Source organism: Phascolarctos cinereus, unplaced genomic scaffold (genome assembly GCF_003287225.1).
Source record: "Phascolarctos cinereus isolate Bilbo 61053 unplaced genomic scaffold, phaCin_HiC Scaffold_2;HRSCAF=192, whole genome shotgun sequence".
NCBI classification, from domain to species: Eukaryota; Metazoa; Chordata; class Mammalia; order Diprotodontia; family Phascolarctidae; genus Phascolarctos; species Phascolarctos cinereus.
In genome coordinates, this window is record NW_027555625.1 from 88,714,200 (window position 1) to 88,740,455 (window position 26,256).

Here is a 26,256-nt window from a genome sequence, read left to right on the forward strand (position 1 = left end):
TCTTCTTGTTTGATATTTATATTTTTATTACATTTATTTATCTCTTGTTTGATATTTCTAATTTTATTACATTTACTTTTGCTTTTGGAGGGTGGTATTCTTTCCATTTACTCTGTTGTACTCATAATGTATATTGTTTTCTTGCCTCTGTTTACTTCATTCTTTATCAGTTCATAGAGATCAATGCTTCTCTGTATTTATCACACACATCATTTCTTACAGTACAGTAATATTCCATTTCATTCATACACCACGATTTGTTTAACCATTCCCCAATTAATGGATATCTACTTTGTTTCTAATTCTTAGCACAAACAGTGCTGCTTTAAATATTCTGGAGCTTATAGGGGGCCTTTTTTTCCCTTATCTATGGGTTCTTTGGGGTATAAGCCCAGTAATGGAGACATTTTAGTCACTTTATTTGCATAATTCCAAATTATTTTCCGATTGTTTTGATTTGCTTATTATTGTTTTGATATCTCTTAGTGATTTGGAGCAATTTTTGTGTGTGGTTGCTTTGCAGTTCTTTTATGTACTTTGTTTACATCCTTCGACCATTTATCTGTTGAGGAATGGCTATTATTTATATACATACACACACACATCATCACTTCACTTCATTTCTTATCCTAGATGTATTAATGTTGTCTGTGCAGAAACTTTTCAATTTCAACAATCAAAATTATCTATTTTATCTTTTGTAATTGTCTCTGTCTCTTGCTTGATTAAGAATACATCCCCTTAGGGGCAGCTAGGTGGTGCAGTGGATAAAGCACCAGTCCTGGAGTCAGGAGGACCTGAGTTCAAATCTGGCCTCAGACACTTGACACTTAACTAGCTGTGTGACCCTGGGCAAGTCACTTAACCCCACTGCCTAGCCAAAAAAAAAAAAAAAGAATACATCTCCTTCCATAGCTATGAGAACTACATGATCTGTTTCTGTCCTAAGTTGATTTTTTAAAAAATAACATAATGTATAATATTAAGGGCATGTATCCATTTAGAATGCATTGCAGAGTATAGTGTAAGGTGTTGGTCTAAGCCTAATTTCTGCCAGACTGCTTTCCAGTTTTCATCAAATAGGGAGTTTTTCCCTAGTTAATATGTTTTCCACTTTATCAGATACTGGGTTACTGAGTTCTCTTGTTCACTGAATCTCCTTTGTGTAGTCTGTTTCATTGATCTGTCTCTCTATAATCAATATCAAACGGTTTTGACAACTGCTACTTTATAATGTAGCTTGAGGTCTGGAAGTGCTACACCTTCTTTGTCCTTACTTCTTTTCACCATTTCCCTTATTATTCTAGATCTTTTGTTTTTCCAAATGAAATCTGTTCTTATTTTATTAAGTTCTATAAAGTATTCCCTTGGTAATTTGATTGGCATGACATTAAAATTGTATATTAATTTTGGTAGTATTGTCTTTTAGTATATTCTCACAGTTTAACCATGATCACTGAATATACCTTTAGCTATTTAGGTTCTCTTTCTTTCTTTCTTTCTTTCTTTCTTTCTTTCTTTCTTTCTTTCTTTCTTTCTTTCTTTCTTTCTTTCTTTCTTTCTTTCTTTCTTTCTTTCTTTTTTGGCAGTTGGGGTTAAATGACTTGCCCAGGGTCACATAGGTAGTAAGTGTCAAGTGTTTGGTCTGAGGCCACATTTGAACTCAGGTCCTCCTGACTTCAGAGCCGGTGCTCTATCCACTGCGCCGCCTAGTTGCCCCTGTTCTTTATTTCTTTAAAAAGCACTTTGTAATTTAATCTACACAAGTCTTTTGTGTGTTTTGGGAGGTGGATCCACCGATATTTTATGCATTTTGTAGTTATTTGGAAGGATTTCCCTTTCTGTTATAGCATCTTGTGATTCATTGATTACTATATAGAAATTCTGTTGATTTCTGAGGATTTATATTATAGCTTCTAAGTTTGCTGAAGTTATTAATGGTCTCCATTAGTATCTTTGTGGATGTCCTAGGGATTTCTGAGTGAACCGTTATGTCATCAGCAAATGGGAAGAGTTTCACCTCCTTTACCTGTTTGGATTCCTTTTGTTTTTCTTGTCTTATTGCTTGTGTCAGTATTTCCAGAACTACCAGATAACAGTAGAGAGAATGGGCGTCCTTGCTTCGCTGCTGCATTTATTAGAAAGGGCTCTACTGCACATGGGGTTTGCTCTTGGTTTTAGATAGATGTTTTTTATGATATTTTTTAAAACTCCCTCTTTGCCTATACTGTGTAGGGGTTTGGGGCAGAAAAGAGTATCGTACACTGTCAAAGGCTTTTTCTGCATCTACTGAGATGATCATATGGTTTGGAATGTTTTGGTTTTTAATATGATTAATGATGTTGATTGTTTTCATAATGTTGAGTCATCCTTTGGTATGGTTGGTATAAATCCCATTTAATTACAATGAATGAGTTCTTGGATAAATTGCTGTAGTTTGACAAGATTTTATGGAAAGTTTTGAGTTAACATTTATTAATGATATAGGCCTGTAGTTTTCTTTCTTTGTTTTACCTTTCCCCCAGTTTAGGTATTAGGATTATATTTGTCTCATAGGTTTTTTCTTACTCAATTTCTGAAAATAATTTGTGAAAGTAAGGGTACTAACTATTCTTTAAAAGTATGTCATTTTTCTTGTTGATTTATCTGTTTGTGTTCAAAGTATTTGCATTTTCTTCTTGAAATCTTTGATAATTACTGGGCAATTAACAATTCACCAGCCGAGGTCTCTGCCCCAGGTGGCTTTTGGGTGGTCAGAACTTGTCCCGACCGGGTGCTGTGCTCTTTTTCTCAGGCTTGGTGGAGTGCTGCCTGACCCCCCTGTCCTACTCCCTTCTGTGCTTCAGTTCTCTGGCCCAGTGCTGGCAGTACAAAGTCTGTTTTCCCAGCAGGGCCAGTTCAGACCTTTGCAGTGATGGTGCTTCCAGGTTTTAGCCCTTGGAAGGCTTTTGCTGAAGGGCTGTGTCCAAGCTGACTGAAAAGTCCTGCGCAAACTTCTACAGCCTGGAGTTGAGTTCTCCATGGCACTAGAAGAAGGCAGGGGGTATCAGGGGATAGGGGGTGAGTTTTGCTATAAGTTTGTGTCATGTCTTTGGGAGGTGGGGGGAAGGTGCTTCATGAGCTCAGAGTCAGAGAGTGGCAGTTCCTGGGTTTGGAGTTTCTATTTTTTGCATTCTTGTGGATTCTGAATCCTAGACTTTGGAGAAAGCTGAAGTTGCTTTATGTTTGGAGCATAATTTCTGTTTTGGAGAGGCTTTAGTGGTTGTAGGATCATAGAAAACGTCCAGTCTACCATCTTGTTGCTCAGTGATCCAAGAGAAATCATCAAGTATCTATAAAATAGTTACTTTGTGCCAGGTACTGTGCTAAGCAGTGAAAATACAAAGAAAGGCAAAATCATGGTCCCTGCCCTCCAGGAACTTACATTCTAATGAGGGAGATAACAATTATGTACATACAAGATACATAAAAGTGAAACTGGGAAGTAATCTCAGAGGGAAGGTATTCTTAGTTGGAGTGGGGACCAGAAAAAACACGTTGGAGAAGGCAAGATTTGAGTTGTCTTTTTTTTTTGGGGGGTTACGCAATGGGATTAAGTGACTTGCCCAGAGTCACATAGCTAGTAAGTGTCAAGTATCTGAGACTGGATTTGAGCTCAGGTCCTTCTGACTCTAAGGCCAGAGCTCTATCTGCTGTGCCACCTAGCTGCCCCCTGAGTTGAGTCTTGAAGGGAGCCAGAGAAGCTAGTGGATAGAGAGGAAGGAGAGCATAGCATTCTTGGGGGACAGGCAGTGAAAAGGCAGAGAACTGGGAGATGGAGTGCATGGAACAATTGTAAAATATGTGGAGGGGAGTGAAGTATAAGAAGAGAGGAGGGGCAGGAGGGGACCAGTATGTGAACTATTTTAAAAGAGAGAATATTTTCCATTTGATCCTGGAGGCAATAGGGAGCAACAGGAATTTACTGAAAAGGGCTCCAGTCAGACTTATTCTATAGGAAGATCACTTTAGCAGCTGAGTATATAGGTTACTAGGGCAATGAGGTGGCACAGCAGATAAAGTGCTGGCCCTGGAGTCAAGAGGATCTGAGTTCAAATCCAACCTCAGAAACTAACTAGCTGTGTGACCCTAAGCAAATCACTTAACTCTGTTTGCCTCTGTTTCCTCATTTGTAAAATGAGCTGGAGAAGGAAATGACAAACCACTCTAGTACCTTTGCCAAGAAAACCCCAAATGGAGTCATGAAGAGGTAGACGCAACTAACTGACCAAAAAAAGGTACATATGTGTGTGTGTGTGTGTAATTGTACACACATGTATGTATATATAATTTTATACATATGTCTGCCTGTGTGTGTGTGTGTATGTGTGTGTGTGTGTGTGTGTGTGTGTGTGCGCGCAGCGTGCTATTGCAGTGGTCTAGGTATAAAGTGATTACCAGGGTGTTGATTATATGAGTGGAGAAAAAGGGATATATACTAGAAATGCTGTGAAGGCAGATATGACACGGTGCAGAATGAAACACTTTTTTCTGGACATGGCCAAAGTAGAGATTTGTTTTGTTTAACTTGCATATGTGCTACAAGGATTGTATTTTTCTTTCATTTGAAGTGGGAAGAGGAGAATAATGATGGGGTTACCAAAATGGGGGAAAAAAAGCAAGAAATCAGAGTCACGGAGGCATTGTTTGAAATGCTTAGAAGAGAACAGAATGAAGGTCAGTACGAACCCACAGATAAGCTGGGCAGCTTTGGAGAGAATGTACTGAATTTGTTATATGCTTAGAGAGAAACAAAAGGCTGTTCATGATATAGATTTGTGGCTTCCTATATGGTCCTCTTTTGGGGGGTTCTATTTTGTATACGGAAATGCTTATCTTATTTGGTGTTAAGTTCAGGATAAAAAAAAATTAAAAGGACAAAAAAAATTTATCTTCCCCACAAAATATATATTCCAGGGGCACCTAGGTAGCACAGTGGATAGAGCACAGTCCTGGAGTCAGGGGGACCTGAGTTCAAATCCAACCTCAGACACATAACACTTACTAATTGTGTGACTCTGGGCAAGTTACTTAACTCTAATCACCTCACCCCCCCCAAAAAAAATATATGTGTGTGTGTGTATATGTATGTATATGTGTATGTATATATATATATATATATATATATATATATATGCTCCAGTCTGTCATTATGGCATGGAATTGATCTTGGGTTCTTGAAGACAATGTCAGTATAATGCAAAACCTCCGGAAGGACCTACTACACTAGAAAGACTTAGGATTCAGTCCCAACCACAGCCTCTGTCTGCTCTCTTAAGTGCCAGCCAAGCTGAATATGGAGAAGCTCATTATGAAATGATATTTGTAATGCCTGTAGCATACTTCCTGGTACATAGTAGGTGCTTAATAAATATTTGTTCCCATCCCCCGCTCTGGCCCCTCCAAAGAAGCTGGCGATCAGGTAATGAATTCTTTGATCATGGCAACCTATGAAACACAACAGCAATCACAATCCTTACCTTAACAACAACAACAACGTCACCTAAGACAAAATCAATAACTACCTACCATATGCCTACTTTTTAGTTTCTACAAAATTTTTAAAAGAATATTCTACATAAGTATTCAAGTCATCCTTGACGAAGATATAAGATAGGAACGGTCAAAGTCTCACAAACAGTATTCTGTAGTAGACCACATCTTTTGTCATACAGTTAAATGTGTAGAGAATACAAGCTCCCATTGTACTTAATATTCCTTGACTACAAAAAAGGCATTTGTTTCGGTAGAACAAAGTCCCTCCTTAAAGGAGATCCTCTAACCAGATGTCTTCCATGTTCATGTTAAAACTGTACAAGATCCCTTGCAAGATGCAGAAGGAATAATGTTGTTAGAAAATCCTCTGATTATCGATTATTATTATTACTGATTATCTGATTACTAATTGATTATTATTACTAACTGATTATCAAGCAAGGCATAAAACATGTGCTCGACAAAGCTGGTTACAATTCTCATGGAGAATGTTCAGTTTGGGCTCCAAATGGAAGAGATTGCCTACTGTTGGTTAGATCCTCTGTTGCTGATGTTTGTGGATAACATTTATATAACAATGCATGGCCTTTTAAACGAGTTCTATGATCACTTAAAAAATATTTGGCCCAATGATCCACACTGGAAAAACCAAGTGGATGATGAATGCTCGTGGTCCAGGCTATGACTTGAATGGATCTGCCAGATGATGGCTTGATCTGTCAGTTTCTTTAGATGGGCAATGATTTGGGCCCAGAATTGAATAGGAAAAAAGAAAGCAGGCTGAATCTTGTTTTTGGAAAATGTAGAGCATGCATACCTTCGGTCCAGCAACACAACCACTAGGCACAGTCTTTAAAGAAGTCAAAGATAGAGGGAAAGGATATTTATGGCAGCAGCTTTTATTGTAGCAAAGAACCAAAAATAAGTAGGTGCCCATCAACCCAGGAATAGCTGAGCACATAAAGGTATATTAATGTAATGGAATATTATTATGCTGTAAGGAATGCAGGGATGGAAAGGGACAGATTCAGAGAAACCTCGTAAGACTTTTGTGAACTGATCTAGAGTTACGTGAACAGGACAGGAGAACAGTTTCCACAATGATGATAATAACATAAAGGAAGACAACTCTGAAAGATTTAAGAACCCTGATCAATGAATGATTTTGACTTTAGAAGACGATTAATGAATCATGCCTCCCACTTCTTAACAGAGAGGTGATAGAGATCAGAGGTGTGAGAAGAGGCATACATTTTCAGAAAAGGCCAATGTGTGAATATGTTGTGCTTTAACTGTACAAGGGAGAGATCTGGGGAGGGAGGCTGAGGGAGAGAGTTGGGGGAGGAGTAAAGGAAGGAAAAAGAGAGTCAATGAAATATTTTAAAAATGGAGAAGAACAGGAGGAAGTTCAGATGGGGACACAGACAAGCAGGGCAGTGTTGGTGCTATCATGTTAAATTTGATATACTGTTTAAAAATGTACCAGATATTTGTGGGGTGTTTTTTTTGTTCTTTCCACACTGAAATGTTCATGTTTGTTAAATTCATAATAAAAAAAGAAAGAAAATGCCCAATGTTTTTAATGACCTCAAGTTTCTCCCTGAAACAAAGCCCAATGTTTTTTTAAAAGCAATATTCTTCCAGGGAGGCTGTGAGTCATGGAATACTGCAGTCTTGAGGATTAAAACTCTGGGTCACTCAAAGTACAATGACAGGTTGTATGGAGGGCCTCCACACCAGGCCTTCTGTTCTCAGCCCTTCACCCTCATCTAGCGGCAGCAGCAGCAGCAGCAGCGGTAATAACAGCTAGTATTTACAGAGACTTTGAAGTTTGCAAAATGCTTTACAAATAGTATCTCATTTGATCCTTACCTCTGGGAAGTAGGTGCTAACATCATATTCATTTTACAGATGAGGAAACTAAGTCTGAGAAGTTGAGGAACATGCCCAGATTCGCACAGTCAGTAAGTACCTGAGGTAGGATTCTAACTCAGGTCTTCCAGATCAATATTCTATCTACTGTATTGTATAGATGCCTTATTTCCCTCCCTCCAGAAACTTGGACTTTGTCCCTGGGTCCCTTTTTCTCTGATAGGTGAGCATTTACTTTTTCCTGTTGGGGCCCAAGTCTTCATGACACTTTCCCTGCCTCACCCATGCTGCCCTCCCAACACCCCTTTATGCGTTGTCTTTCTGTCTTAGAATGTAAACTCTTTCAGGCTAGGGACTGTACTGCTTGATTGTATCAGTATCTTAGCAAAGTACCTGCCTGACACATAGTAAATTTAATAAAAGTTCTGTCTGTCTGTCTCTCTATCCTGTCTATCCAGTCTGTCTATTTATCTATTTAGTCAGTCTTTCTGGTCTATCATCTATCTGTTCTGTCTCTCTTCTCTGTCTATTTATTTGTCAGTCTGTCTGGTCTGTCTATTTATATTGTTTGAATATTTATCTATTTGTTAGTCTGGTCTATCCATCTATCTATGTATCTGTCTGTCTGTCTCACTCTATCTTGTCTATCTTGTTTGAATATTTATCTATTAGTCTGTCTGGTTTGTCTGTCTGTCTATCTGTCTATCTATCTGTCTTGTCAATCTATCTGTCTAATATGTGATACATACATCACACACACACACACACACATATATATATACACACACATATATTATATATATGTATATATATATATATATATATGAAAAGGCATATAACAAATGAAGACTTGCATGAAAGCAGCAGCCTTGGAGCACAGAGATGTAGGACTTCAAAAAGGAGAGGGGTGTTCAGCAGGCTTGAGGATCCCCAGTGGCCAGCACACAGCCTACACTGGTGTCCGTGGAACGCTGAGATACCAGAGGGAGTGCACATTCTCTCCCCAGGGGAGGGCTCACAGGAGCCCATGGACAACAGTCACACAGGATGAGGAAGCACAGAAAAGGGGGTGATTTGTATGTTCAGAAGGATTAGCCACATGAGTGAGCTAAGATCACTGAGGTGAATTTCATCTGATTAGATCTGACTCATCATTCTAACCTTTCGACTCCTTTTTAGATACTGGCTGTGTCACCCGGTGTGTTAGCTAATCCTCCCAGCTTTGTGTCCCTGGAAAATTTGATGATTATGCCATAAAAGCCTTCATCTAAGTCACTGACTAGAGTGCTTAACAGTGTGAGAGGAAGTATGGTGTAGTGGACAGAGGGTGGGTTTCAGAGTCAGGGAGAGCAGGGTCCAAGTCCTGACTTAGACACATACTAGCTGTGTGATCCTAGGTAACTCACATAACCTCTCAGTGCTTCAAGCAATTCTCTGAGAGATGCTGATCTGAATTGGCAGAGGGAATTTCTTTACTGGATGTTTCTCGTACCAAATAAATCACAGATTGGGTAAAAAAAAATATTAAACAGTACAGAATATTTAAGTAAATCTGGGGGGGACTTCACTAGCTACCTCCTCCAGGTTCTACCTTTTATACTTATTAGCTATGTGACCCTGGCCAACTCATTTAGCCTATTTGAGCCTCAGTTTCCTCGTCTGTAAAACAAGGGAGTTAGACTAGATGGTCTCGGGTCCGCCTTTCAGTTCTCATATGATCCTGTGTGCCATTAAGAACTAACTGCTCCCAGGGTCTGGTCATTCGGCCAAGTTCTGAATCTACCTGAATATACTGTCACCTGGCCTATATGTCTCCACCTTGTCCACAAAGACAGCATAGGACACTTTTGTCAAATGTTTGGCTGTCATTGACACAGACGGCATCTCCCTGATACAGGAAGCCTGTCTGTCTGGCGTGATGTGCTTTAGATGAGGCTGTGCTCGCCCTTGGTGGTCACTGGCTCCTTCTCTAGATGTGCACAAAATAACTAGGCAATACTGGATTTTATAATTTTCTCAGGAGAGCTGAGTCAAATTTACATGAATATAAGTAAAAGGATATGAATAGACAGTTTTCAGATGAAGAAATCAAAGCTATCTACAGTCACATGAAAAAAATGCTCTAAATCACTACTGATTAGAGAAATGCAAATTAAATCAACTCTGACATATCACCCCATACCTATCAGATTGGCTAATATGACAGAAGCGGGAAATGATAAATGTTGGAGAGGATGTGGAAAAACTGGGACACTAATGCACTCTTGGTGGAATTGTGAACTAATCCAACCATTGTGGAAAGCAATTTGTAACTATGCCCAAAGGGCTATAAAACTGTGCATAGCCTTTGATCCCGCAATACCACTACTAGGTCTGTATCCCAAAGACATCATAAAAAAGGGAAAAGGAACCACACACAAAAAAATATTTATATCAGCTCTTTTTGTGGTGTCAAAGAACTGGAAATTGAGGGGATGCCCATCAACTGGGGGATGGCTGAACAAGTTGTGGTATATGAATGCAATGGAATACTATTGTGCAATAAGAAATGATGAGCAGGCAGATATCAGAGAAACCTGGACAGACTTACATGAACTGATGTAAAGTGAAGTGAGCAGAACCAGGAGAACATTGTACACAGTAATAGTAACATTATGCGATGATCAACTATAATTGACTTAGCTCTTCTCAGCAATACAATGATCCAAGACAATTCCAAAAAGCTCTTGAAGGGAAATGCTATCCACATCCAGAAAAAGAACTGATGGAGCCTGAATGCAGATCGAAGCATACTATTTTCGCTTTCTTTAGTTTTTTCATGGCTTTTTTTCCCCTTTTGTTCTGTTTCTTCCTTCACAACATGACTAATATGGAAATATGTTTTACGTGATGGCACAGATATAACCTTTATCAAATTGCTTACTGTCTTAGGGAGGAGGAAGGGAAAGAAGGGAGGGAGAAAATCTGGAACTCAAAATTTTATAAAAAATGAATGTTAAGAATTATCTTCACATGTCATTGGAAAAAATAAAATGCTATTTAAAAAAAACCCAGTGATTTTCTCTAGAATCCAAATTAAGCTCACTGGCCTATAGTTTGTACCCTCTTCCCTTCTTTTTGAAATACTCCAATCTTGGGGTATTTTTCTTATTCTTTAGGGTCTTTCAAATGTCACTGATTCTCTACTGTTTCTCTAGACAGTAGTAATAGAATTATTACTACCTATGGGAGGAAAATGCCTTATGAATCTTCTAGTACTTCAGAAATGAGCTTTTATTATTATTACTGAAATTCACCTAATTCACCCTCTTTGAATCATTCTTTCCAACTCCTTCCTCCTCTGACAACCAATTGGCCCCTCCCCTCACAGTGTGCCTATTCCTAGCTTGTCTTTGAAGAAGTACACACATTACTTCCAACCTTGAAGGTGACTTAAGAAAGAGAAATATTCTTTTCCACTGGGGGGAAAGTTTTTTGTTTCTTTAAGTTAAAATGACTTTCAGTTAAAAAAAACAAGTCTGTTATAGAGGCCTATTGCTGTATGGTTCTATTAGAGCAGCTAGGCTGGGTAGATGGCACAGCGGATGGAGTCAGAAAGACTGGACTTGGAGTCAGAAGACCTAAGTTTGAATGTGACCACAGACACTGTGTGACCCTGTGCCAGTCACTTAACCTCTGTTTGCTGGCTGTGAGGAACAAATGAGATAATATTTATAAAGAGCTGTGCAAACTTTTAAAGTAGTCTATAAATGCTAACGATTATTGCTTTTTAAATGATTAGATATGATGATCATATTACAGGTGGACTTCAGCATGCAAGTGGGCCTCAGCCTGGAATATTTTTACAATGTGGACAGAAGGAGAAAGGAGGGGACAGTCTTAGCAATGACTCAAACAGCAAAGACAGTATCAAAGATGAGACACAAGTGTCTCTGTTGTTGGGAACCAAATTCCCATGATGCTGTGACCTTGTAGGGTTCTTTCATCACACTCTATCCTGTTCCAGGTATGTTACAATTCAGGCCACTGTTGGGAACTTCTTGTTGTCACAGGCACTGCTGGGAGGCCGAGGGGGCTCAGTTGTGCGGGTGAATTCTGGCCCCAGCTCTCATTTCTTTGGTTGACTGACCATGGGCCATGACTCACTTCTCTGTGTCTTTGGTTTCTTATCTACTGAGGGAATACACTGGCCATTCACTGATCCCAGGTGGGGACCAGTACAGGTTACTGATGTGGCAAATCAGACACAACGGAACAGCACGGGCTATGGGGTTAGGGGAAACTGAGCTTGAATCTCAACCCTGCCCCTTACCACCTGTGTGACCTCGGGCAAGTCACTGAACCCTTTTGAACCTCAGTTTTCTTATCTGTGAAACGAAGGGGGCCAGATGAGAAGAGCCCTTCCAGATCTCAATCAGTGAGTCTATAACCCAAGGTGGTCTGGAAGAAACTTGCAAACATGGATCATTCTGAAATGCTTTCTCATCTGAGGGTCATTAAAGATATTTTTAAAAATTTATTTTATTTGTAATTTATGGAATGAAACAAGCACTTCCATAACAGTGTAATAAAAAAAAAGATGATTGCACATGAAACTGCAAATCTGTTATGTATAACTTGTTATTCCTTTTAAATATATAATAAAGTTCTCATAATTTCTTTTTTCCCCCTTTTTCTCCTTCCCTTCTCCCCCTTGAGATGCCTATCATTAGGTGGCTGGGGTCCCTAACATCATAGGCTCATTTTTTAAAAATTATTTATTTTATTTTTAATTTATGGAATAAAACAAGCATTTCCATAACATAGTATAATTTTTAAAAAGATAATTCCACATAAAACTGCAAACCTATTATGTACAACTGAATATTCCTTTTAAATATGTAATAAAGCTATCGTGTAAATTTCTTTTTTTGTTCTTTTTTTCTTCCCTTCCCTCCTTTCCCCACCCTAGAAATGGCTACTGTTAGGTGGTTAGGGTCCCTAATATCACGGGACCATTGATTGACAGCTGGAAGGGACTTTAGTGACTATCAAGTCCAACCCTCTTATTATACAGATGATGAAGACAGGGCTGAGCCTGGTGGGGATCTCAGGACAAGCAGATAGGAAATTAATACAGTGGACAGAGAACCAGGCCTGGAGTCTGGAAGACCTGAATTCAGATGTGATCTCAGACACTTACCAGCTATGTGACCCTGCGCAAGAAATTTCACCCTGTTTGCCTCAGTTTCCTCCTCTGTAAAATGAGATGGAGAAGGAAATGGCAAACCACTCCAGTTTCTTTGCCAAGAAAGCCCCAAATAGGGTCATGAAGAGTCAGACAGGACTGGAAGACAACTCCAACCTACCAGTAATAAAGAGTTCCCTCCAATTCAGCTAGCACTCTAGAGGGCTTCTTTGTAAGGGCTTGAAGCCCCAAGTACAAGAAGGCTGACAAGACTAAAAAAACAAAAAAAAAACCAAACTAAAGCTAATTTCCTAATTGATTACTTAGTTTATTATGAAATATCCCAACAACACAGTATTAATAGACCTTGCCAATGGTCCCTCTCTCCAGTAAAAGGAGACTTTCATGGGGTGAGCTGGTACTGGAGAAGCTCCCGGTCCCCGTGTTTCCATTACCAAGATTTCAGATGGCCCCCCGTTGCCAAGATGCCCATATTACCTGAGGGGTGTTCTCCATACACTTCCTGATATCATCTTCGCCCAAGAGCCATTCCAGAAGGATTGGGAGTCCTGCAGTCAGAGGGTCCCACTGAGGGAGCAGCTCACACAACAAGGCCACAGCCAAGTCCAGGGCCACGGAGGCATTCACCAAGCAGAAGGCAAACTCTAAAGAGACACAAAAGACAGACATCTTCCATCAGGGCTCCTCAGGGACTAGAGAAGACAAAGGCATCCCAGCAACAGGGAATAGGCATTTGTGGTATTTAAAGGTGAGAAGGTAGGCATGAGCTGAACTGGGTTGACCTAAAGAACATACATGCTTGTGGCTGTGTGACTATGAACAAGTCATTTCATTTCCAAAGGCCCAGTTCTCCTCCCCACCTAGGAAATGTTGATAGGAGTAAAATTTAAAATGTTACATAAATATGAGAGCAAAGATGATGATGATTCAACTTGGAATCCTACTATATGCACGGTTAGAAGAAGTTCTCATTAAAAAGAGAGAAACATACCAATTCAACATAGCTTAATCACCCAGCTTTGACTTAAACATGCATAGGGCTGGCCCTAATGTATAGGCAGACTGGACAGCTGCCTATTCAGTCTGATTTGCCTGGTATTGGAAAGCTCTTTAATCACCCCAAAGAATCTCCCCCACTACCTGTGGGGGAATTCAGTGCCTGAATTCTACCATTAAGGACTTTTTTTTTTTTTGGGGGGGAGGTCTCCTTAACTTGGCCCAGGCTGAAAATGCAGGGCCCACTTGTGGCCTAATCCCAATACCGATCAGCATGGAAACTTTAACTTGTTCTATTTTTCTGACTTGGGCCAGTTTGCTTCTCCTTAGCCAGCTTGGTAGCTCCTGGGGGCTCACCATATTGGACTTAGTTCAGACACCTGATCAGTTTTAGCCCTACTGCAGTTTAGAATTTCTAAAACTCAGGTGCTCCATCAGCCTCAGCCTCCCAGAGAAGCAGAGATTATATATGTGTACCATTAAGGATCTCCTAATTCCTTGGCTTGTCTCTTCCCATACTCCTTCAGAGTAAACCCTTCTCCCTTCCCCCAGAGGTAACACAGACATCTTAGAATGAATGAGTTAATCATACACCAATCCTCCCTAATAAGAGGGACCCTGACAGCCAGCATAAGGACACTGGGCACCTAAAGAAGGGAGGAGAAGATGTTAAAAGACAACCTCAAAGACCATGTTCCTTTGAGATGGGGGTGGGGAGAAGAGAATGAGTGTGGGGGGGAGGGACAGGGGGGAAAATGTTCTCTTAATTACCTGGAAGCTGTTTTGATATGTCGAAGGTCCCACAGGTGGTAAAAGCTGGTCTTTTGAACTCAAGCCCCCAAGTCCAAACCTTTTCCAGCACACAATGCTCTCTCTCAAATGGAAAGGAGCTACCCTTTGGGGACCCACATGGACAACAGCTCTGGATCCAACCCAGTCTGCACACAAAGATAATCTCTCAGCACCTCGTTTCTGCTGGGACAAAAAAGGACCCAGACCCCATTCATCCACGGTCACCCCCTGCCAGCAAACACATCTGCCTGCCACCAGTTCCCAAAGTAGCAACGACCAGGGCACGTGCAGAAAGCTGTTGAGTTGAGTGGGATTTTCTTCTCACAGCCAACGTGTCAGAGTGCCCTCAGACTTGTGTACCTTGTCACCAGCAGCGTACAGGAAGTGAGCAGAGAGGTTCAAGAGGAAAAACGGAACTCAGTGCGCAGGGCTGTGCCCTTTCTAATGAGCTTATTATTATTAATAACATAATTATTATAAATACATAAATAATTATATTAATTACTAATATGATTATTAATTAATAATAATGCTGATAACTGATGTGTATCTGGGGTGAGGTGGGTGGGCAGTGTGATGAGCTGGGTGACTGCTCCTAGCACAACAAGAAAAATACCTGATGTAGAGATAGTGGTCTATGAATATTAGGGGAAGGACCTTCAGGCATTATTATCCCCATTTTACTGATGAGGAAGCTGACGCCCAGAAGCAAAGTGAACTAACTGGCCTGTGGTTATTCAGCTAGTGCTTGATGCAGGACCTGAATCCAGGTCTCTTCTGACTCTATAAGCCTAGCATTCTATCCACTAGGCTCTACTTCCCGTAGCCACATAACAAAACTGTGGATGATCAATAAACAGGACTAGCCTCAGATGTGGGTGGAGAAGGCAGCTGCCCTCAAATAACTCCTTCACTCTGTCTCCTGATGCCTGAAACTGCACCATAAAAATTTCATTTCTTTGGCTTAAGACTTTGTTCCTTAATAAAATAAAATGTCCCTCTTGGAGGGGTCCCACATTCCCTTTTATTCAGCTGAATTCACATCACTCTATCTGCTGTAACCTGCTGCTTTTTAAGGATGACAGCTGGGGGAGAGGATACGCTGGACGAGCTGAAGACAAACACTGCTAGCGTCATTCAGTCTCTTGCAGAGAACTGTCTTTGTCCAACGGGAGGTGTGTTATAATGGAAACCACATTGAACTTGGACTGAGGAGGCCTGGAGGGGGTTGGAAAGGAATCTAGTCACTAGATGATCTCTAAGGCTCCTTCTAGCTCTGGGAATCTGTGAAATGTCTGTTCCATACCTATGATATGCCCAATTTCATAGAAGGAAATACCACTTGTAGTCTTCCTAAAACATTAGTTTAAGTAAATAATTATTTTTCTTCTCTCCTTCTTAGTGCCCCCACTCCTTTTCCTTCTGTGTGTTAATGAAAAGAGTGTGATTAAGATGGTTTTCTGGGGCACATGGGTGGATAGCTAGGTAAGCTGTGGCACAATCTGGAGCAAGTCTAGCCCAAACCACCCTGGTCCCCTTGGGCCCTCCGACGGCAGAGACTGGTGTTTTCTTTTTTGTGTTCCTGGCACCAAGAATAGTGCTCTGAACATGTTTTTTTTTTTGTTTAGGCCCTCATCATCTCACACCTAGACTACTGAAATTGTCTTCTGGCAGGTTTCCCTGCTTCAAGCTTCTTCCCATTCTAGTCTGTCCTCCACCCAGCTGCCTAAGTGATCTTCCTAAAGCACAGACGTGCCCATGCTACTCCCCTCCTCAGTAAACTGCAGTGGCTCCCCGTTCCCTCTAGGATTAAACAGAAAATTCTGCTTAGCTTTTTTTTAAAGCCCTTCCTGTCTTTCCTTCTTACCTTACCTTGACTACCCTTCACATACTCTAGGATCCAGGGACACTGTCCTTGCTACTTCTTGCACAGAATACTCCAACTCCAGACTGCCTTTTCACTGTCTGTCTACCATGTTGGGACCCTTTCCCTTCTTTTTTTTTTGGTTCCTTTTTTTTTTTTTTTTGGGTAGGCAATGGGGTTAAGTGACTTGCCCAGGGTCACACAGCTAGTAAGTGTTATGTGTCTGAGGCCGGATTTGAACTCAGGTACTCCTGACTTCAGGGCTGGTGCTCTATCCGCTGCGCCACCTAGCTGCCCCCGACCCTTTCCCTTCTTACCGCTGCTTCCTGACTTCCTTCAAGATTCAGCTCAAATCTACCTTCTGCGAGAGGCCTTTCCTGGTCTTTACCCTACTGCTAATGGCAGATGAGACTTGAGGGGGATCTTGAGAGATGCATTTTAGGAGGTAGAGAGGAAGGAGGATAGTTTTTTATTGAGGTGGAGGATGATGTGAACAAAGTACAGAGTATGCAATGTCTATGGGACAGTGAAGATATTGGCTTGGCTGCACAAAGAGGGATTTTGAGGGGAACAGTAGCAGTTAAGGCAGGGTAGGTCCAGTGTAACCAAACTGTGGAAAACTGAATAGCAGACGGAGAAGCTTTCCAACTGCCTGAATATACCACTCACTTTATCTAAGTAAAATTGTTATTTTTACTAAGGCTGGCTTGCTTGTTCCCCAGTCAACTGTATTATGTCTACCTTCCTATGTAGCCTTCCCTACAGGTTTCCTTACTTCCCCTTCACCAAGGGGATCTAGAGAACAAATTATTCATTAGGAGACAAGTAGGCAAACGCTAATTATGGTGCTGATATAGGAATTTGACTCTCTTCCCAGGGCTCAGCCATACTGAGTTCCTTTTCTGGCCACCATAGTCAGATGGTCTATCTCAAGTACCCAGAACTCAGGGACAAAGATTGCAGTTTTAGACTGGGTTTGCACAGGAAGCCAATTATACTTCTCACAGTATCTAACACTAACACTTAAACATCAATATTTTGTCACTAAGTAGGCTCTTGTACAAACTCCTCTCAGCTCCCAATTTAAGCAAATCTTTCAATCACATTATGAGGAAATATGGATGGATGGACTGCCCTCTGACAGATCTGGCTGAGAAGCCACCGTGGCTCTCTCAAAGATGGCTCTCGGTTAGTGCTTCAACAAAGCATGCCCCAAGAGTGTTACGTGGAGCCACTGGCCAAAGGCCAATAATAGTCTTTTTGCTCTCATGGGACTGGGATTTTTGCTTCCCCTGATTATGGGAAAACCCACAGTGAAAATTCAGTAGGTTGGCAGGGTCAAGTCGTCTGCCTGCTGCTGTATCAAGTCTAATCTCCTGGGTTCCATCCTGCTATCCAAAGTCTTCTACACTTAGGGTAACAGCATTTTGGAGTAGCAAGGGATATTATCTTGTGGACTTCTTCATTTTACAAATGCAAAGCCTACCCAACTTTCTTTTCTACTCCCCTATAAGGGGTTCTTAACCTTTTTGGTGACATGGATCCCTTTGACAGCCTGGTGAAGTCTATGGGCCCCTTCTTGGAAGAATGTTTTTAAATACTAAATAAAATACATAGAATTACAAAGGAAACCAAAGTTCAGTGAAAAAAAAAATATATATATATACACACACACACAAACAATTTTTTTTCCCCATCCAAGTTCACAGACCCCTTGACTTCTACTTACCAATTTCTTAAGGTTTGGTGGACCCTAGGTCAAAAACCTCTGCTCTATTCCAGCAAAGTTCTCAGTCCCTCAAACGAACCACATTAGTTTCTCTCCCTTTATTTCCCATTTCCCCTATTTGGGATTTCTCCCTCCTCCTCTCAGTCTACCTGCATGCTACCTATCCCATACAGCCCAGTTAAAACCCATCATCTTCCACTGGTGCACTTAACTATTCCTGCCTTCCCTTCTCTAAACACCTCCTTTGGGCCGCTCACTTGGCTTCTAATTACATTCTGTCGTGTCCTGTTTTCCAAACATTTGCTGCACTAATCTGGTTTTCCTATTAGATGCTAAGCTCCTTAAGGACTGGGGACAAATCATACAATATGATTTCACATTTAATGGAGGGCTCCATAGCCTTCCAATAAAAGCCTACTACAAGGCCACCTTGTGACATCTGGATTCTCAAAGGGCTATGTCAGTGGAGTTCAAGAATGGTTCAGTGATAGGCTCTCTGTCTATGGTCCCAGGAACAACCCAGCTAAGATTGGAGAAGCATTGAGTAGGCTGAAGAATGACAACATTTTTTTTTTGGCCACAGCAGCTCTTAAAAGATTATTGCTAAGGTAATGGATGTGTGTGTGTGTGTGTGTGTGTGTGTGTGTGTGTGTCTGTGTCTGTGTGCGCCTGCACACGCACAATCTGCTTTGGTGAAGGAAGTACCCACATCGAAGAAATTAGAGTCGTAAACTACTTAAGTGTCCTTACAGCAATGGTTCCCAAAGGGGGTGTCATGGCCCCCCAGGTCCACTAGTTTGCTGTGACATTTTGGATGTCATGTTATTAAAAGAAAATTTCTATATAGTTTTCATTACTATAAATATTACTTCCCTAGCATGTGTAAGGTAGTGAGCATAGTATTTAAAAAACAAACAAAACTTGTCTTTTATATATACACAGTAATCTAAAAACACAAGAGATCTTGAAATCACAAAGAACTCACCAAAAAAAAAAAAGGCTACTCTGAGGAAAATGTACATATGGGAACATCCCGACAGTCCTATAGCGTGCCTAGATTCTCTTCATGGCAAAGAGAAATGCTATATTAAAAAGAAAAAGGAAAATTACAGCATCAAGTTCAGTGACTGATACATGGTAGGTACTCTAAAAACACTTGTTGAGTTAGCCTAGCTCCAAATCTGAACAGGAGAGCAGCTGAAGAGGATGTTGGTCCAGAGAGAGGGGCTCTTTCAGGAGGATACTCGGGATACCCTTCCTCTCTGTCACCCATGGAGGCTGTAACAGGTGACCTAGCTGACACTGTCCAATATAAATATTTTGCTCAGTATGACCTTTCCTGATGAGACAGGCAGGTGTTCTTATGTGTAGGGAGAGAAGAGAAAAAACACTATCATTTGACATTCAAGAGTGACTACTTTGAAGAACTATCAAATTTGGGGTGTTTAAGACTTTTCTGTCTGTTTCCTCAAAGCAGAAGCAAAAAGTTCTCTACTCTTTTCCTTGAAAAGAAAAAAATCAGACCTCCCACAGATGCATTCATATGCAAAAAATCCCATCTGATCATACCAGATGTAAACATTTTCCTTTGTGACCTATTATGTAATTAGAAAACTTCATGCAAATTTTTGGTTGGTTTTTTTTTACTATAAAAAACTCTCTATTTTTGGTAAGTTGCAATACAATGGAATTAAAAAAAATACAGATCCCACCCAGAATCACTGAACAAACACATTCTTGTGTTCTAAGTGAAAAGTTTTAAATGGACATAGCAAATGAGAACAAAGGTTAATGAATATTTTATAGGAGAGAAAAACTTGTGTTTTCTACCCACCTACTCAGTTGCATTAAAAAAAAAGGATAAATTGAGTTACTTATTCATTCAATGTTGCTGTTGATAAGTCGTTTTTCAGTCATGTCTGACTCTTCATGACCCCATATGGTTGTTTTTTTTTTTACTGGAGGGGTTTGCCATTTCCTTCTCCAGCTCATTTTACAGATGAGGAAGCAGAGGCAAACAAGGTGAAGTGACTTGCCCAGGGTCACACAGCTAGTAAGATTTGAACCCAGGAAGATGAATTTTCCTGACTCCAGGCTGGACACTCTAACCACACCTAGCTGCCCATTCATTCAATACCTATTAATAAAAAGTTAAAAACTCATAAAAAAGCCTTAATTACCTCTAACTCCTCCATCCCAACTTGAACCACATCATCCACAGCAGATAAGGAATGAACAAAAGCAAATACCAACTCTGAGTAAAATCTGGGAAAAAAAGGTAGGGGCTTAAAAAGGGGGAGCTCACAGACTGGGACAGGAGTGATGCTTGAGGTTGGACTCACTCAACTGAATTCAATAGACATTTCAGTGCCTACCATGTGCAAAACCTGGTTTTAAGCTCCAAAGAAATAAAAGAGGATACTTCCTGCCCTCAGGAAGCTTAGATCCTAAAAATCAGAATTGAATGTCATCATATTGTCCAAACTTGGACCCAGAAAGCAGCAGAGAAAATGTACATCCCTCCTTGCTCTGAAGAAAGGGAGATTATGGGGCAGCTAGGTGGCACAGTAGATAGAGCTCTGGCCTTACAGTCAGGAGGACCTGAGTTCAAATCCGGTCTCAGATACATGACACTTACTAGCCATGTGACCCTGGGCAAGTCACTTAACCCTGACTGCCTCACCAAAAAAAAAAAAAAGCAAGAAGAAAGGGAGATTATAGAAATGAAATACTGCATATCAAAGGAAGTCAGCAAACATTTATTAAACACCTATTTATAAGCTAGGCATCATGCTAAGTTTTTGGGGACACCAAGAGAGGCAAACATGATCCCTGACCACAAGAAGCTTATATTCTAATGGAAGAGGAATAGGAAATGAAAACAACTTATGTACAAGGGCAACATAACACACAACTATGGAGATAGCTAGATAGAGGGATTATCAGAATATGTAAATATCTGAGGGAATAACAGAATGAGTAATGGGTAAGAAAACTGAAAATGTAGGAAGGGGCCAGGTTGGGAAGGGCTTAAAAAGACAGATTTTACATTTGATCCTAGAGGTAACAGGGTGTGGCTAGGTGGCCCAGTAGATAGGAAGACTCAACTTCCTGAGCTTAAACCCGGCCTTAGGCACTTACTACCTGTGTGACCCTAGGCAAGTCACTTACTCCCATTTGCCTCAGTTTCCTCATCTGTAAAATGAGCTGGAGAAGGAAACGGCAAACCACTCTAGTATCCTTGCTGAGATAACCCCAAATGGGGCCATGAAGAGCTGGACTGGAATGACTCAATGACAACAATCCTCAGGCACAAAGGAGAGATTCAGATAAAAACCTTTTTTTTTTTTTTTGCTTAGGCAATGGGGTTAAGTGACTTGCCCAGGGTCACACAGCTAGTAAGTGTTATGTGTTTGAGCTCACATTTGAACTCAGGTCCTCCTGAATCCAGAGCCAGTGCTCTATCCACTGCGCCACCTAGCTGCCCCCCAGATAAAAATCTTGTAAGAAAATGTGAGGAGCTGGAGATACAGGGACATGGGGGTCAGGACAGGCTTCATGGAGGCTGGGCCACCTGGGTTGATCCCTGAAGGAAAAACAGGATTTGAAAGGGAAGAACTAAAAGAATGTATTTCAGGTACAGGGGACGATCTGCACAAATGTGCAGGAGCAAAATAACAATGTTTTGAGTTTGGGGAACAGTGCAATTTGGCTGGAGCCCAAGAAGGGGCAGATGGGTGGCACAGCGGATAGAGCGCTAGGCCTGGAGTCAGGAAGACCTGAGTTCAAATACAGCCTCAGACACTAGCTCTGTGACCCTGGGCAAGTCACTTAACCACTATTTGCCTCAGTTGTCTCATCTGTAAAATGGGGATAACAATAGCACCTCCCTCCCAGGGTTGTTGTGGGGATCAAATGAGATAATTCCTATAAAACCCTTAGCACAGTCCCTGACACATAGTAAGACCTATATAACATTAGTTATCATCATCACAGGAGTAATGTGAAATGATTTTGGAAAGGTAGGCCATAATTTTACACAAATAAGACCAATGCAGCTAAAATTAGAAAGGAAAGAGTTAACTGGGGGGGGGGAACCAAACAACTTTACAAATTCCTCTCATAAAGTTTTAATTTTTAGGATATATAAGGAACAGATTCAGACTCATAAGAATCATACTCCAACTCATAAACAGTGAAACAACACGATTAGTCAGTCAACAAACATTTATTAATTGCCTTCTATGTTCTAGGCATTGTGCTAAATGCTAGGTACAAAGCCAGTCGCTGCCTTTAAGGAGCTCACAGTCTAATGAAGGAGACTCTGTTTAGTTATCTTTGTATCTCTCCTGGTTCTCAGTGCTTTATACTTTGTAGGCTCTTAATAAATATAATAGGTACATTACTTAATAAACACAGCAGGTACCTTAATAAATGGCTGTTGAATGAAGAAATGAATACATCAACGAATCATGGAAGCAAATGCTGGGGGACAGGAGAACAGACATAAGAAAAGGAAAAAATTCCTACCCTGCCTTTGGAAAGCTGACAGTCCTGGTGGTAAGAATATGATTACTAATGACAGCTGACATTCACATAGTGCCTTAAGGTGTGCCAAGTGCTTTACATTTAGTATCTCATCTGACTTCCGTCATAGTCCTCTGAAGTTGATACTATCATCACCACCATTCTGCAGATAAGGAAGCTGAAGACACAACTGGAGAAGGCCAGCTAAGGCAGGACTTCAGGATGGTCTGGGAATTGACAGACTACCTATTACGAGCTAGGGAAAGCCCCCTTGCTATCCCTGAAACAAAACGCTCGTCTGACTTTTACAAATTTACCAGCTTAGGATGAGAAAAAGCCCCCCACATGCTTATTATCACACCTCCCGGAGCATCCCACTCCACTTCGGAGTAGCTCTAATTGTTAAGAAATGTTCCCATACCTAAACCTAAATCTCCCTCTTTGCCACTCGCATTATCGCTCCCAGTTCTGACCCACGTGATCAAACATAACAAGTCTCATCCCTTTTCCACGGCGCTCCCCTCCCCTCTCCAGTCTGCTTGTCCCCAGGCAAAACATCCCTCCTTCTTTCAACAATGCTGCAAACAGGCACAAACTCGAGGCTCTTCTCTGGGTGCTCTCCTGTTTACTGTCCTTCCAATATGGTGTGCAGGACTGGGCACCATACTTCAGGTGTGGGTCAACCAGGGCAGACTACCAGCAGGACTACCATGTCCTTATTTCTGGCAACTATAACTGTCAATCAAACCCAAGAATGGGTTTCTTTCTAGAAGATCTAGCTCTTGGAGGCTGCCGTATCATATAGAGCCTGCAGTCCACTATCTCTGACCCTATTCACCACCGCCTCCATCTTGTTCAGACAAACTCCTATCTGGCCGTGCTTCCCCTTTCTGGGCATTAAGTGGTCACGCTTTGTGGAGTCCATACTCTGGACCCCTAGGTACCACCTAGGCACCTCCATTTCTGAGAGAAAGGTCTAGGTCTGCTCGGATTGTTTTACAGACGGACTCAATCTGTAAGCTTCTCTCTCTTCTCTCTCAAGCTCATTTATTCAATCATCATTTACTGGGTACCTACTAGAGTCATAGAATATGAGAGAACTCATCTAGTCCAGCCTTGCCCTTTTATAAATAAAGAAAGTGAAACCCAGATAAATTAAATGCCTGGTCTAAGGTCACAATTAGTGGCAGAGCTGGGGCTAAAGCAAAGGCTCCTGTCTCCCCATCCCTACTTTGACCCACTGTGCTTTGGAGTGGGGGGAGGGCAGTCAGGAAAGTGAAGTAAGAGAGGAGGGGGGAGGGTCTACATAAGCAGGACATGGACCTGAAGGCTCTTCAAAGCTCTGTCTCTCTCCTCCCCTCCCAAGACTCGTGCTTCCTATTTCTTAGTCCCATATCTCCCTCCTTCTTTTGTCCATCCAGGTACAGAGACAACCTGAAATTCCAAACCTTCCCTGCTCTTGAAGCTTATTTCTGAGATCCTTCTTGGGCACTCTGACTAGATTTGTCAAGGTAGAATCCCATGTATTTTTGACCGGCTCAGATTCTTAGCTTCCTCCCTTCCAGATTCTTGCCACAGGGCTAGGGCAGATTCGGAGAAAGACGCGAAGGAAGGAAACATCTCCTACTAGGTGTTGTTAAATGACGTTCCCCAAGACACCAGTCCTAAGGAGCAAAAAGGGAGACTAGCTAGTAGTTAATTCAGGTTTCCAACTTTAGCACTACTGAAACTTATCTCCCCTAGACCACCAATGAACTCTCAACTGCTAAAGTCAATATCCTTTCAACTCCTTCAGACAAGGTTGATCTCTGCTTCCTCCTTCATAATCCCTCTTCCCTGGCCTGTAGTGATGCTATTCTCTCCTGGCTTTTCTCCTGTCTGGTCATTTCTTCTTAGGTTTCCTTTGCTAGATTTTCATTTATATATCCCTAAGGTCTGTCCTGAAATCCAGAAGTGTATTGCCAACTGTCTGCTGGACCACTCAACCTAGATGTCAAATTGGCATCTTACACTGGACACGTCCAAAACAAAGTTCCTTATCTTTCCCCCTAATTTTACCTTTCCTCCAAATTGCCCTATTTTTGTTAAGGATACTTGCATCTTTCTTGTCGTCCTGTACATGCCGTGTCATCCGGACATGCTACATAAATGAATGAACGAAAAAGCACTTACACAAAGCTATGCACCAGCATTGCGCTAAGTGCTAGAAATACAAATTGAAAAAGCAAGATACTTCCCGAAGGAGCTTACATTCTAACAGAGGAAACACATAGAGGGGAATGGTGTCTAAAGAGGAATATTTTGTTTAGGGAAGACCCAGTAATGCTAAGTGTTTTCAATTGATTAATATGTCCTTTCCAGGAATGTTAGTGTTGATTTGATTATTCTTTCCAGAGAAGAGATATAGAAGGAAGGTGGCTAGAGTGTAGTGTGGTGGCTTTGGGGGTAGGCAGCTAGATGGCACAATCAATATAGCCCTAGGCTTGGAATCGAGAAGACCTGAGTTCAAATTGTCCTCAGATGCTTAATAGCTGTGTGTTCCTGGGCAAGTCACTTAACCTCTGCTTGCCTCAGTTCCTCAATGAGGATAATAATATCACCTGCTTCCCAGGATTGTTGTGAGGACCAAATGAGACATTTGTAAAGCATTTAGTATAGTAGGTGCTTGGCACATAGTAGGTGCTTAATAAATACTTGTTTTTGACGCTATGATGAATTATCGCTAAACAGGCGCACAGGACCTCAGGACAGAAGCTGGGCTGCCAAGATGAGGCAAAGGGTAAAAGTACAGTAGCATTGCAGGAAGATGGCTGGAGTGTGATTCGTTGCTAGGTCTTGTTGATTCTACCTCTGCATATCTGGTTTACCTATTTCTCCACTCACCTGACCACCACCTTCTTCACCTCATGTCTAGACTGCTGCAATATATTGCCTCCAGATTGGTTTCCCTGCTTCCAGTCTGTCCACCCCTCTCTAATCCATCCTCCTCACAAATGCCAAATTAATATGCCTAAAACATGAGTCTGGTCATGCTAAAAAATCTTCAGAAGGTCCCTACTGGTTTTAGGATAAAATGTTAATCCTCTGCCTGGCATTGAAACCCCTCCATGGTCTAGCTCCTGTTTACCTTTCCAGACTTACGTCACATCACCTCTTTGTGAAATCAGCAAGTTCAGCCAAACTAGCCTATGCCATGATCCCTGAACTCAACATTCTATCTGCAGGCTCCACAACCTTGTAGAGGGGATCTCCTATGCTTGGAATGCCCTCCCCTCCTCCCCTCTGCCTCTTAAAGATCTCTAGCTTCCTTCAAGGCTCAGCTCAGGTACCACCTACTACTCAAAGCCTCCCCATCCCCACCCCTTTCTCCTACCTCAAATTACCTTGGGTTTACTGATCTGGGTATACATCACATCCCTCCTTCTGAATCAGGGGTTCTTAACCTGGGGCCTGTGAACTTGTCTTGTAAAACATTTTGGCAGCTGTACTTCAGTATCATTGGTTTTCTTTGTAATCTTATGCATTTTATTTTATGATTTAAAAAACATTTTTGTGAGAAGGGGTCTGCAGGCTTCACCTAACTGCCAAGGGGCGCCATGACACAAGAAAGACTGCTGGTCTGGTAGAATGTAAGCCCCTGGAGGACAGGGGCTATTTTGTTGCTGTCTTCATAGCCCTGGTACCTAACACGGTGCTTTGCACATAGTAGGCATAAGAAAAATATTGGTTGAAATAAATGGAATTGAATTGAGG

At 41.4% G+C, this 26,256-nt stretch overlaps 1 protein-coding gene and 1 long non-coding RNA gene across 6 annotated transcripts in view; one reads left to right on the forward strand and one right to left on the reverse strand.

The window, feature by feature from the left end:
* Nucleotides 1-26,256, reverse strand: part of THADA (THADA armadillo repeat containing) — a 443,253-nt gene that overhangs the window by 3,891 nt on the left and 413,106 nt on the right. For all 4 annotated transcript variants that reach the window (XM_021001257.2, XM_021001256.2, XM_021001255.2 and 1 more), the window contains one exon: nucleotides 13,073-13,239. In XM_021001257.2, the coding sequence (XP_020856916.1) occupies nucleotides 13,073-13,239 (167 nt within the window). The remainder of the gene's footprint in view (nucleotides 1-13,072; nucleotides 13,240-26,256) is intronic.
* On the forward strand, nucleotides 1,457-12,312 carry LOC110218511 (uncharacterized). Of its 2 annotated transcripts, XR_002327327.2 has the most exons (4): nucleotides 1,457-4,277; nucleotides 4,611-4,716; nucleotides 7,447-7,499; nucleotides 11,209-12,312. It is a non-coding gene; the product is annotated as an uncharacterized LOC110218511 (long non-coding RNA). The 2 variants fall into 2 exon arrangements; XR_013484558.1 differs by lacking the exon at nucleotides 1,457-4,277 and having other exon boundaries at nucleotides 4,290-4,716.